General features: G+C 39.3%; 1 protein-coding gene across 1 annotated transcript; it reads right to left on the reverse strand.

The window, feature by feature from the left end:
* Window positions 1-203: 203 nt before the first annotated feature.
* Window positions 204-11789, reverse strand: ACTR10 (actin related protein 10). Its single transcript, XM_062577790.1, has 13 exons — window positions 11661-11789; window positions 10299-10371; window positions 9723-9805; window positions 8612-8720; window positions 6909-7016; window positions 6462-6529; window positions 6076-6155; window positions 5627-5662; window positions 4404-4483; window positions 4239-4312; window positions 3684-3765; window positions 2446-2647; window positions 204-1211 (listed from the first exon to the last, which is right to left on the reverse strand). The coding sequence occupies exons 1-13, from the start codon at window positions 11735-11737 to the stop codon at window positions 1030-1032; spliced, it is 1254 nt and encodes a 417-aa protein (XP_062433774.1). The 5' UTR covers window positions 11738-11789; the 3' UTR covers window positions 204-1029.
* Window positions 11790-14058: the final 2269 nt, after the last annotated feature.

The raw sequence follows: 14058 nt of genomic DNA on the forward strand, positions 1-14058 counted from the left end.
ATGTATCTGCCAACACCACTGGAGTTAACACATAGCCTGTGTTAATGCTATCAGGCCACTATGACAGAGTACAGCACTGACTCCTGATTTTTAATTAAAAATATTAAGAAAAAAATACTACCATTCCTACTACTACTACCACCATTTGTCAACTAACATTACATGCAAAGGTAAAGCATTTATGAAAGTGAATGACAAACACGAGCAGAAACAAAGTGTTTTATTGCTTATGGGCTCCATATCAATAGTTATCGCACAGTAGCTGTCAGAGCTCTGCTCTGCATTTTCATTTAACAGATAGTGCTGCAGGACAAAGAATTTTAGTATTTTTAATGGGGGGGGGAAGGAAGAGAAACAACTGACTGCTAAATGTGACATTTCAGTAAGACGGTTAAGTTCTCCTTGCATCTCTATTTGTAATTCTTAAATGGTTGAATCGTTTCTTGGAGCAGAGATATGCGGAGAGTTGCTAGCTCAGCCCTGTGTGACAATTTAAGGCAGAAAAGTCTTCTGCTAAATCTTTGAAAACAGGACTCTGTCCAGGGAAAGTACTACTCCAGCACCTTTTGCTAAACAGACCAAAACCAGAGATTCTCACATGTGATCCAAATTACTTCATGGGTAAAATATTTTCTGCAGGGTTTGGCAGAAAAAACGTTCATAGGTGTTCCCTGTAGCAGACTGTCCTTCATTCTTCTAAGCATATTTAAAATAAAAATGTCTTAAAACAAATTCTCTCAACAATGTAATTTACTGTACAGATAAATAACAAACAAATTAACAACTCATGACTACAGACAATTTCCTCGGAGGAGGACAAAATACCATGTTACTTGCCTAAGTTTCTAAACTATAATCGGATACAGTTCCACAGTACTGTGTTATTATCGACCACCACGCTCCCAAGAAACATCCACATTAGTCATTTTTAAGTGTTACACACAACCTACTTAATACAAAAAAAAAAAAATCTACTGTGTATATATGTACTTGAAATAGACAAAGAACTCTTGCGTAGCACTAAGATGTTCATTTCTCAGTAGAAAAAGCTCTCTTCATCAACGGTGGCGGTGCTTTTCCAACATCAAACATCATTTCCAGTGGAGGATTGTTGAGACAGCACCAGTCAGGTATGCGTCCTGTTTGGCTGTAATACTCTTTGGACACAGAACGGCTCCCAAGTATGTCCTGAAGTGCTCCAAAAATGGCTCCTACATTATTGAAACAAATAATTTTGCATTAATTTGTTAAAAAAATTCTAATTCCTCAAATCAAGAATTTCAATTATTCTTTTTCAGCTTTGTCCCCCAGATTGTAGCAATGAAAGGATGATATACTGGATCTAGCCATTTTCCTTTTTTTCATAGCATGGCTAGTACCAAATTGCTTCAATTTATACCCCTTCTATGCATCTGAAAACAAAGATTCATCTAGTCTCCACTGAGAAACTGGCCAAGGAGACTTGCTTGTTATGACAAGCCTTTCCTAGAAATTTTGGTTTTAAGCACTTCAAACAAGTACCATCTTGTGATTAAGGAGACTTCCTCTCTCCTAAAAGGGTGTCACACAATACCTGTAAGAAGTGGTTTATACAAGCTGTGAGACAAGCCAGACAACAGCAGCTGACTAACACTATAAAAAGTGTCAAGGACCTTGGTGCATTGAAATCATCTTCATTTGCTACTCCCAGAACTAGACTCAAGAGTTTTAAAACTTAAATTTGATAAATATTTACATTTCAAAACATATGGAAACAAAATCTATCCACTACAGTAGAGAATAGCAGTAGACAGTATCTACTACATCTAGTACAGTCCTACTTAATTCCTCCTATATGCCAGATGGGCTCAGCTATTAACTGAAAGATTACAAAAGCAGGAATTCTTGCCAATCTGAGAACCCCCCGGAACAGAGCTGCAAGCAAAGCAAAGCCCTTCTTGATCACAGTTATTCCCTGACACGTCAGTGCTGCATCCAAAACCCATTGTGGAGTAGCAATATTTGCTACAGACACTTGGGAACAGCACAGGTAGTGAACAGCCTCTAGCAAGGTTCATAGTAGCAGCTTCTCAGTAATTAAACTCTCATTACTAAGCAGATCTTCATATAAGCAGCAGGTCTCCACTCTGGCTAATTATTTCCCTGGTGCCACCAAACGGCAGTAACTGTGTATTGCACTTCTATCAACCTCTCACACACCGCTGGTTCAAACCACACGTCACCTGTATGCAATCAGATAGGTTGTGGTGCCATCGTACCACTCCCTCAGGGAGTTTCACTCTGCTGTATTTCCTCCATTACAGCATAACAATTTCACAGAGCTCAGATGCAGCTTAAACTTCAACAGTTCACCCAAATTTTACTGCAATGTATTCATTTCAAATCCCTGTTGGAACGTTTGCTTTCCACTTTGCACCCTGGCTTAACAGTCATTTTTATTCTTACCTCCCAACCATGCCACGCAGTTGGGTTTGGCAGGTGGAGTGTGAATCCTGAAGGTCTTAGTGGCAAGCACTTCTTTGTATTTTGGTTTCTCTACCAGGTATCTGATTTCAGCCATTAGCCTGTGCAGGAATCCCGGCAACATAGCAGTGCCACCAATAACTACCAAATTTTCTGCCAGCTGCTTCCTGGTGTCTATCGGGCACTAATGTAAAAGGGAACAAATAAAATCCTTTAACTGATGTTGCACATACAAGCATTCAAAGGTCTGTTAGAAATTGAGTCTGTCTTCCTATGCAGTTACATTGCTGTTTTCTCACACTTAACAGAAGCATATAACCTACATCAATTTTTACCCAGGCTTCTCAAGAAAACTAGGCTTAAGGAACCACCTAGCTGAGGCTTAGGTGAGCATGCTGTGAGTCTGAGCCCTGTAAATCCCTTTTACCTGAGACTGGTCAAGAAAATAGAGGACAGACACATCAGTGACATTAATTCCCATGAGTTCTGGAAGACCATGTGACAGAAGAATGGGGCAAAAACCTCAAGCAATGCTCCCAGAAAGCAAAACAAAAAAAGCGTGACATATGCTCTTTTTAGCTCCATGTAATCTATGTGGGAGAGAGATGTTACAAAATCCTCAATGGCAGAAAAATGTTTAGCTGGAGCTTGCCTTAGGCATCAGAGAATCTAACTATAGAACATATAGGCAGGAGGAAAAAAAAATAAAAAAAAAAATAATCAAGCTTTGTCCGTTCTGCCCTCCAGAAGCAAATCTGTGCTAGCACTTCTAAATAAATAAATAAACAAATAAAAGGCCAAAGAAAGAATGATGCAAGGTGAATATCCTTCAGATAGGTACAGAAGTAAGGAGCTCAGGCACAGATCTTGTTAAACTATTTGTTTTCATAAGGAATTCTAACTGAAATGTCTGTCATGACATTCAAATATACAGCCCTCAAGAAAATTATGTCTCAGTAAACTAATCTAAATGGCATTAATAACTGCAGGAAATCGACTTTAATTAATAAACATATACCACCACGTAATGAAAAAGTCATTTCAGAGTGTTTTTGTAATCCATTTTTTCTCACTATAGTAAGAAATGAAGTGGTTGCATATACCAAGAAAAATTTCCAAAATATATCTAAAATACTGCCTGTATAACAGAGATGTCCAACCTAGTGTGGTAATATCTTTGCTGGATGCATTCAAGCAGTTGTTTATAATATAAAAGATACCTGAATGAGTGAATCTAAGATTAAAGTGGCAACAGATTTCTCTTCATTATCTTGTTCAAACAGTATTTCGACAACTGAGTCTCTGTTGAAAAGACAGAAAATGAGTGTTAAGGAGAAGCAATGCTATACTATAAGCTAATAGCAGGGCTGGAAGCAACTACAAACTTCCTGCTGCTGGCACGTCACAACTTCTTCTGTCACACAGTGCACCAGGCAGTGCCAAACAGAGAAGGCACAGCCCCGTCCACTCCACTAAACCTGTATCATTATGCATTAATATGTCCAATATCTCCCTGTCTTCCCCCTTCCTTTCAATCAGTTGGCTCTCATCCTCAACTGTGAGTTCTTTGGGCAAGCAGACACCTTTTATTGCAGGCTTGCTCCGTGTCCAGCACAAAAGTTTAACTTAAGAGATGTAAAAACTCTATCAAATGCAAACACTTCATTAAAATTCAATTTCAGGAAAAGTTATCACTCTCCTATCATGTAATGTGCTGTTACGAGTTGAAAATATATTCCCCTAAAAGATAAACGCTTGGCTACAGTATTTCTAACCTGACAGAGCCAACCACATGCAGAATCTTCTCTCCATCTAATGGATAGTCCACATCTGGAGGCGGGGAAGGACGCTACAAATAAAGACATACATGCATTATTTTAAAAGCATAAAAGACTACATGTACTTCAAAAGATTAATCTTAAAGTTTATTCTTCACCCACCTCAGCACTGCCATCAATATTGAACTTTGCTGCTTGGATTTTCAGTCCACGCTGGAGATCACTCACAAAACAAGTGCGGACTTTATTAAAAAAAAAGAAGAAAAAAAAAGGAAGCAGCAGCAGAGAGACTTTGGTTGGATCCTTTCACCACCAGTACAGACAGTAATTTTAATTTAGGTATGAACACATATTTCAGGTCCTTCCTAGTGAAAGGCATTATTAACTGAATGCAAACAAATAGTCTCTGCACCTTAGCAGAGTTCAGGTGCTATCTAAACCATGAGTTTAAATGAAGCTGACCGAAACTCTTCCAGGACAAGCAAGATTTCTATCTTAAACTAGCTACATAAGATATGAAGTCAAAGAGCCATTATCAATCACATCCTTCAGTTACCACAAGGTGGCAGGGGTAGCACTCTGCTGTAAAATACACACCATTTCTTTCTTGGACAATGACTTCAAATGAGACATTGCTCGTTTTTTAAAACGACCTATAATCACTATAATATTTTTCATAGTGCAAGTATTCAGTTTTAAAACTCCAGAAGGGCTTTTCTCCACACAACACTGACAGAGCACAGTTTCATTTGCATCTTTTGCAATTTGTTTGTGCCAGATACAGATAAATAAGCATATAATGAGTATCTTCTTCATAAATTGCCATCATAAAGATGGCGAATTTCTCTGAAACTGACTTTAAAGCAAACTGAGCTTTCTGAGTAAATTTACAGGCAAACTTAACTTTAAAATTTCTTATGTCTTGATGCAAGATTGTTTTAATTCTGTGTCTGCAACCAAAACATATCCATGACACCGGTTTTCAAAAATTAGATTCTCTAAGTCCCATACAGAGCACATACTGTGCACATTTATAAACAGCAAACCAAGTATCTAGGTTAATAAAAATGGAACACAAAGCTAACCTGGCCTGCAGATCAGAAGATACGTACAGTAGTTTAACGCTCACTACAATAACCTACAGAATGTATCTATGAGCTATACATTGACAAAGCTAAAGCTAAATCTGAAAGCAATTCAGCATGGTTTTGTGTTTGCTTTCAAAGAGAAAGAACACTGCAAGTTCTTCTGGTAAATAACAAAAATACAATGAACAGAAAACAAAATAAACTCCTGAATGTGAAGCATTGCACACTTGCTATTAACATATTCTCCTCTAGAGCATAATTTAATAAACTAGGGTTTCCCAAAGTAGAAAATTTTACCTTTTATATCCTCGACTATGTCTTCTGGAACTGAGCCTGTAATTAAAAAAAAAAATAACTTAGAATAATAGCATCTTAAGTAAAAAGAAAATTCAGGAACCAAACTAACTTTGAATCACTTTCCATACTAAAATATTAAATTTTCATTTTGACAGCAGCTTTTAAAGATTTCTAAGAACAAAGAAATATTGGAAAAATAAATAATTTATCCTCTCTCCAAAGAGACTGAACAATTACTAAAGAACTTTCTTCAGTGCTTTCAAATGTACTGTTATGAGAGGCTTGTCATAAAAATATTATTTAATTCAATACAGATAAAGCAGATATGCAAGTAGGACTGTGTAAGATGTGTTAGAAGAAATTCAGAATTCATTTTATTCACTGTTAGAATTAACCTACTCTCCCCTGTTCAAGTTCTGAACCCTAATGGAACATAAGAAAGGCCTTACCCATCACAGATGGAAGGCTTTGTCCTTTGGCTAATCCTGTATCAACTGTGCATTGCTCCAACAGCTGATATTCCAGCTCCCTAAAACATTGCAAATTAAGTTAGTCAAAGATAGCTATCAGTTCATGCCCATTCTTGGTATTTTCACTATACTGACAGGATAGTATTTATTTCCTTCAGTTATATTATTTAGATATAGACTGAAATAATCTGATTTCCAGATTTTACTACATCAGCAAAAGCCAAACTCTGCTAATATAAAAAAGTTGTGCTATCACATTAACAGTTTTGATTTAAGGCATGTTCAATAGGAATCTTTGATCAATAATCAAAGATTAACTTTCACAACTCAGCCAAAAGTTGCCTTGGATATATAACTTAACTTACCTGTGGATGGCCTTTCCTCCCAAAGGAAGAGCACCCCAGCAGCTCAGAATTGGTATTCCCTCATATATCTTCATGAAGCTCAGGAAATCCTTTTTTTAAAAAATGATTTTCAATCTAAAGTCATTGGAACTAAAAGATTTTTCTCATTCTTTTCTCATATTAGCTAGTGTAAGCTATTTGTAACTGATTTTCCCCCAAAATAACTTATAGTATATAGAGTTACTATGCATTTAAGAGTCCCAATTCACCTTTCCCAAGTTTTAATGGAACACAAGCTTAGCAAGTCAGTTATGAAGAAGTTCCCCAAATCATGACACATTACAGCCAAAACCTGGATCAGATGGTTTGTTCCTATTGCTTTCATATCACATTTAAAGTCAAAAAAATAGCAGCTTGTTACAATAGCCTTAGTGTCAAAATTTTTGGTTCTGTATTATTAAAGGATACAGGCAGCACCAAGCTTTCTGCATATCCACAGTCCAACACCATGGCAGAATTGATCCCAAGCGTCAGGAGAGACATTAGATGACTTGGAGCAAACAAAACAGAAGGTACCTACACAGAAACCAACAGACAATTGAAAGAGCAGACAACCCACTCAAGAATCAGTGATGTTTTCCCAAAACATTAAAAGTAAAATCCAAACAGCTGTATATTGAGGTACTCATTTTTCAATCAGGATTTAAAGTAGTGTAGTAATGAACAAAAGATACTAAAATCTATGCTCATCTTATTCATGAAACGTACCAGGTGCTTCAGTAATAACGAACTTTAAAACGGGTTTCGAAGAAAAGCAAATATTCGCTATGGAATTCACCTTAAGTCAAAGTCATTTGAAGAAAAATTAAAGAAACTAAAATACAGCTACTTGAAATGTACTGTAAAGATTTCAAGATGCAAATAAAGGTGAGGTAAAACCCATGAAAGTGTGTCCTGAAAGGGCACACACACAACCTCAGTAAATATCAAGACTGGTTATTTAAAATACTTTACCCAAAGCAAAGTCAAAACTCAAACCATAATTATGTGCAAACTACCCCCTCCTCCCAAAATTTCATAAATCACCTTCTCTAGATAGTGACAGTTTCTTTATTGAATATCATACCTTGAAGTATGAATTAAATGAGCAATTTCATTAAAGCCTGCATTTAAAGGCAACACTACTGATATCTTGCTCAGAGACAGAAGTTTTAATATTGACCTTGTTTTAAAATGCCACTCTCACTCTTTGCACCAGAAAGTGAGTTTCACTTCAGTATCAACTGGCTTGATAACAAGCTACAAAGCCTCACCATCAAAATACAACTCTCCATTTAATGAGTCACTTTAGACAATTGATTTTGCATGTGAGTGCTTCATGTATGACCTTTTTCTTTTCTGGAAGAGGATTAAGAAAAAAAGAAATCACTCAACTCCTTCAGTGACTTCAAGGCATCAGAATACTTTATGTAAAGAATTACGCAGAAGTTTAAGATTTGTTTTTGAATTGGGTCCTGGAAGCACAGTGGAGAAGTACTGCAGACAAAATAAGTTTCATTGCTTTTTATAGAAAAACCTTAACCTGAAAAATTATAGAAAAGCCTTCCAAAATACCTTCCATTAGAACTAAGTAAGAATTAGTTTCAGACTTTTCCTGAATCTATCAAAAAGACTGATTAAGAAGAGGAGAGCATAAATTTCAGGTAAGTTCCTATCTAAATGAATACAGCCAGAGGTCAGATTATGTGCTAGGCAAAGATATTGACTCTGGTATAAGTCATGACATTTGCTGACAGAGCAATAAAAAGTGTTTAAATATAAATTCTGGCTTCAGGCAGCGCTCAATGGAGATTACTGGATCTGTCTAGAGTGGCATGATGTAAGCTTCATTTTCCTACAAGCCACAGAAACCTTTGCAATTCTAGTTAGCAGCTGCTGTTTTGTGGCCTTCCATATGAGGGGACAGAAGGGAACAGAAAAGTGCCTTTTGTCTCATCAAGAAGCCCTGTTTCCCCCAGACAACCATTACCTTTTATTCACCTTCTTTATGCCTTTCTCACCCTTCTGGTATTATTTTCACTTCTTTATCCACATCTGGTAGTGATCTTCAGTAAAATTCCCAGTGTCAAGTGCTATGCCTAGCGTATACAGTAGTTATGTAAAATATATACCTCAAAATGCTTGAAAAGGACTTTTGTGAGCGTGTCTCTGAAGTGCGAAGGGCATAAGACAGACTCTATGATCACAACACGACGGTCTCTTGGATTCACCAACAGATGTCTAAAAAAGGATGTATAAAACAAGATTTGTAAGTTTACACACGTATTATGGGACCTATACTACTTTAACACTCCAAACCCCTCAAAAATCCTAATAATTTGCATTTAGATAGCATTTTCTATGGCAGAGCTCAAAGTTTTCCCCATATTAACTAGAGAATACTTCCCAAGAGAGAGTTAGGGGACTGAGTTACAGAAAGCAAGTTACAGAGCTTTCTGCCAGCAGACTGTAGTTCTGTAAATTATACACTTTTACACCAATATAAAGAAATGCAAAAACAGTCACACATTAATGGCTCATCCAGTATCGTACAACACGCCCATAAAAAAGAAAGGAAGAGATTATAGATGTACTGATTTCAATTAAAAAAATGGTGATACAGGAGGGAACACCCCACAAAGACACCTGAAGAACTGATGCACAGAAATCAAGTATTTGTTTCACTGTCAAAAACTGATTTTTACTATGAAAAAATAAAGATCAGCAGCAAAGAGAATTACAAACTCAAACTTTATATTCATTATACACTAGTGTATTAAAAATAATAAAAAGAAGTATTAGAAAAGTAAAAATGAACAGGTTTCTACAAGTTGAAGTCCCTCTTTCCAAAACATGGTCATATGTAGATCAGGTTTTCCACTGATAAGAGTTTTGCACAGGCCCCATAAACAGCCCTACAAAAATCAGTACAACTCCTTAGGTAATAATTTTCGCTACTAAGTCCTTTGTGCATGCCAGTTTTTAAAAGAAAACTTAATGAGATATATGTTCATTTCTAGAGATCAGCCAATGCTGCAGGGTACTAATTCTTTGAAGATGATATAAAACTCAGCAGCATTGAATTTCTTCAGCAAGAACCAGTCAGGCAGTCCCCTGAAAAATCATGTTTCTGTATTCTTATTCATCTAGAGAACAGTCTCCAGTCACATATATAATACCCTTCAACATACTCAGAAAAGAGCTGAAGAAGATTTAAATAACAAACACCCAAGTATTTCTTACCTGAAATACAGCATATGAATAAATTCCTTCAGGTAGGAATATAATTCTTCTGTATTAATATTATATTGAACAACTTTGATAGGCTGTAAAGAAAGAAATATCCGTAGTCAGCTGAAATACTAGACAATAATTATATATGAAGAAATGCTCACTTTTGTCTGATTTCCTCTATGTAATTAACAATGCACCTCATAAACCCACAGTCTAACTAAACTATATTTATTCATGACAACTTTTCATACCGGTAACCTATCTCAACACATTTTGAAAGCTGCCATCCTCTCAAAAGAACATACCCTAGGCAGAAAAATTCCTTAATAAATGCCCCAAACACAAGCTGTAGGCATGATCCACAGAATACCAATTAACAACAGTGCTGGCATAATACTTACCTGTATCTAGTTATAACCTTTATTAAGAGGAATTAAGAGATAATGAAAAATAGCTGATGATGGAAAGAAAATCTGTATCTGAAAATTCCTACTCTAATTTATCATACATTATAAAAGTAAAATAGTTAAATAGTTCTGCAAAAAAAAAAAAAAAAAAAAAAAAAAAAAAAAAGTTAAGTTTTACCTTGGGGACATCAGTTTTCTTTATTTCGCTAGGAATAATACATCTTGGTCCAGTTTCTCCTGCAAAACCACACCTAGAAACAGAAGTTGAAAACTTCATCATTCAAAGGTACTATTTAATATATTAGGCTGACGAATCATCAAACAGGAATTATAAAGAAGTGTTTGGCACATGACTTTTCCATGTAACCATTTCAAATAAGAATGATTTTACACCTTTTTTACTGACTCCCTCTCAGATGCATTAAAAAAAAAAAGTTTTCTTCATTTTTATAAGGACTATAATGCCCAACTCTGCTGCACTTCCTACTTTTCACTGAGTAAAACATTTTCTATCTACAATTATCTGTTTACAAACCTTCTTTACTCCCTGTTAACTCTCCAGAGAAATGCCCTCCTGCTTTCTCTATACCGACCCACAGATTTCAGAAGAGCTCTCAGTAAGCATAGGCAGCATTAAGTCATGATGTCCCTTCTAACCGCTCAATTTCTGAGACGTTTATTTAGAAAAAAATAAAACACAAAAACTTGATTACCATCACCATGCTAGTCCTGCCACCTATTTCATTGACTTTTCGTATTTCTGTGTCATCTAATCCCACCGACAGCTTGTTTTATACTATAAAAGGTATTCCTTTTTACAAACATCTGGGGTGATTTAAGTCATTACCGCTTCAAAATCACTGGTTACTCCTCCTCATCCCATCTGAGCACCTGACGGTTCGGCACCCAACTGCAATTCACTGTAATACAAATAACAACTCCAAAACTAACTTCTCAGAAACCAACCCAGCTTTCCATAAATAGATTTTACCTTAAAGGCTACAAGAACCAAGGACTGAAAAAAGCAAATTAAAACCAAAAGAAATTTAAGATTTGATTTTAAGGAACCTGGTATTTCTTCCACCTCTCCTCATTAAATGTAGATTCAAACACATCTGAGTAGAAAACTGTAAGACTTCTGGAACTTGAGTACTCTTAATATAAAAGGTCAATTAATGCTTTCTTTTGGTATCTGGCAACTGGCACCATGTTTCTTCATTTCGTTTCAGAAAAAAAATCTAAAGATAGAGAAAATTCAGATTTTTTTTTTTTTAATTTTGTCTCCAAAATAAAGGTTTGTGCAATTCTGGTTTGTATATGCGACTGTCTCCACCTGTCACTCTAACAACCTGTAAACTCGCACTTTACTTCAGTCACACTTGGATACAACTGCTGTTTCCTCCCCAGTGACTCCGAGCTGCGGACGACTCGGGGGGGAGGCGGGTAACGAGCCAAAACGCGGAGCGCCGGACGCGGGCCCAGCTCAGCCACAGCAGCGCCTCGAACCCGGAGAAAGCGTTTTGCCCCCGCGGCCACTCACTTGGTGAAGGCCTCGCCCAGGTCTATCACCACGGCCGTCTTCTCCCCGCCGCTGCCCAGGCCCTCGTAGAGCGGCATCGCGGCGCGGCTGCCCTCGGCGCGGTGCTGCGCGGTGCTGCGCGGCGCGGCCGGGCCTTCCTCGGCGCGGCGCGGCGCGGGCTGCCCCCGCCGCCGCCTGCTCCCGCCGCCGCCCCTCGGCCGCCGCGGCTCCCCGGAGCCACCCCGTGGGCGGCCCCGCCGCGCCCGCCGCGGCGCCGCTTTCCCTCAGCCCCGCTCCGCTCCGCTCCGCTCCGGCGGCGGCGGCGGCGGGCGGCCGCCATGGCGCGGCCGGGAGGCGCCGGGGTCCTCGGCGCCGGGGAAGCGGCAAAAAGAAACTGCCCCGCCGCCGCCGCAGGGCGAACCAGACCGGCCGATCGATCGATCGATCAATCAATCAATCAGTAATAATAATAATTAAGCTCGCTCGCAATATTTTGCGGCGGCCTCCCGCGTTTTCGGTGCGAAAGCCCGGAATTTCCTCACGGGCGGAACCGCGCGGCAGCGGCGAGGCGAGGCGCTGGGGGGTTGCTCAGGGAAACCCTCGGTTTTGCCTCAAAACGCCGCCTGTGCGCTGCGCTTTCCCTGGGCAAAGCGGCCCCGGGAGGGAGACGGAGCCTCCTTCAATAAATAAATAAATAAAAAATAAAACCCACAGTGTTTTATCGAAATCCAGCCAGGCAGCGAGGACGGGGGCGGACGGGAGAGGACGAAGCTGGCAGCGCTGCCCAACGCTGCTGTGAAACCAAGGTGAAGTTTCACCGGCAGCTTTTCGGCAGCCGCCCTGGCACCAGCAACCTCTGTCTGCTTCTTCCCCTGGCCGCTGGTTCCTATCTTGAAGGAAAAAAAAAAATATATGTATATATATATAGAGAGAGTTATTTTTTTGGTTGAGTTCCCTAAACCAAGGCACGGTGCAAAGGAGAGGCGACGCGAACGCGGGACGGAGCCAGCGGGGAGCGTGGGACCGCTCTTCTCAGAAAATCCAGCTTTAGGACTTCTCATGGCAGGATAAAACTGAAACATCCACTTGATCCAAAGTGCTGAGCAAGCGTCCGTTCACACGCGGTTACAACATGACTTAACTCAGGCTGCAGGTCTCACGGTGGAGCCGGTATCACGTATCCGTACCGTTCTTACCCTGCTTCAAGTGAGCTATGACTTGTCCTCCCACAGTTGACATAAAGCCATCATAAAAGCTTGAACCTGCCATGAATTCTGTTGCGTGAGCTCAGGCTGCTGTGACAAAATGGAAATTGTGTTTATGCGACTGGGACAATCCAGAGATGCACAGGTCCAATATTACTCACCATGGAGCCAGGCAAAGTGAAGAACGGCTGGCTGCCTCTCTCTAAATCCAGTGCAGAGGTAGGCAAAAATTAGAGTGGTGCGAGCCTAAATGTGTCAGATCCCCTTAGGATTCAATATCCTTCCCCTCCGAGAAATAAAATGTCTCAATGGGCAAAAAAAGGCTTATCTCCTTACTGTTGCAAGAGAAGGGTGATAGAGATATGAGACAGGAGCTCTCAAATACTCTTAAGGACAGAAATCACAAAACCTACCGTGCTAACTCATGCTTTCAGTATAGAGTTTCGTGTGTTTGGTGATCGGAGGTAGAGGATCAACTATGGTGGGAATGGACACTGGTAGGACACAAGTGGTAAACATGGAATTTGAGTGAGTTCTACTTAGCACTTCCATGGAAGCATGTTATTGACATGCCAACACAGCTAGATTTTGCCTTATCTGTTTGTTGGGGGTTTTTTTTGAAGGGGGAATTTATTGCAGATCAGACTTCAGTGATCACAGAGCCACACCACAAGCCCTGTTTTGTAAAGTTTGTAAGAACACTGAATTATCTCAAATCCTTGCAAAATAACAAGCTGTTGAAACCAAGATCTTAGCCAGTTTTGGAGCAAACAGAAATCTGTGTATGTGTTCAAGGGTGTATGTTCCCATATATTATAGTGAAAGACTGACTCAGTACCGAGGTTTTAACTCCATAAAGGTTAGGAAATGTCCAGCTGAGTGTTTCTAAGCAATTTTAAGTCTTTGCTTTATAGGTAAATGTCAGCTCTGCTACAGGTAAGGTCAACCGCCACTTTCTGTTTACAAGTAGGTTATTCAAAGTGTCTGAAACACGCCACTTTGCTTAGCTGGTCTTGACATTTCTGATCTGTAACAGAGATGTGTTGTGAAAGCCCCTCTGTGTGAGTTTGTGAATGGGTTCGATAGATGTCCCTATGGATGTGGATGGAGAAACAGTTATCCAAAAACAGGCTGAAGAAAGGAAATCTGCCTGCTGAGAGGTAGCATGTAGAAGTCTCCCAAAAACTAGTAAGTTCCGGAGATTAAAAGTCCTG

The sequence above is a fragment of the Rhea pennata genome, chromosome 5 (assembly GCF_028389875.1).
Source record: "Rhea pennata isolate bPtePen1 chromosome 5, bPtePen1.pri, whole genome shotgun sequence".
Taxonomy (NCBI): domain Eukaryota; kingdom Metazoa; phylum Chordata; class Aves; order Rheiformes; family Rheidae; genus Rhea; species Rhea pennata.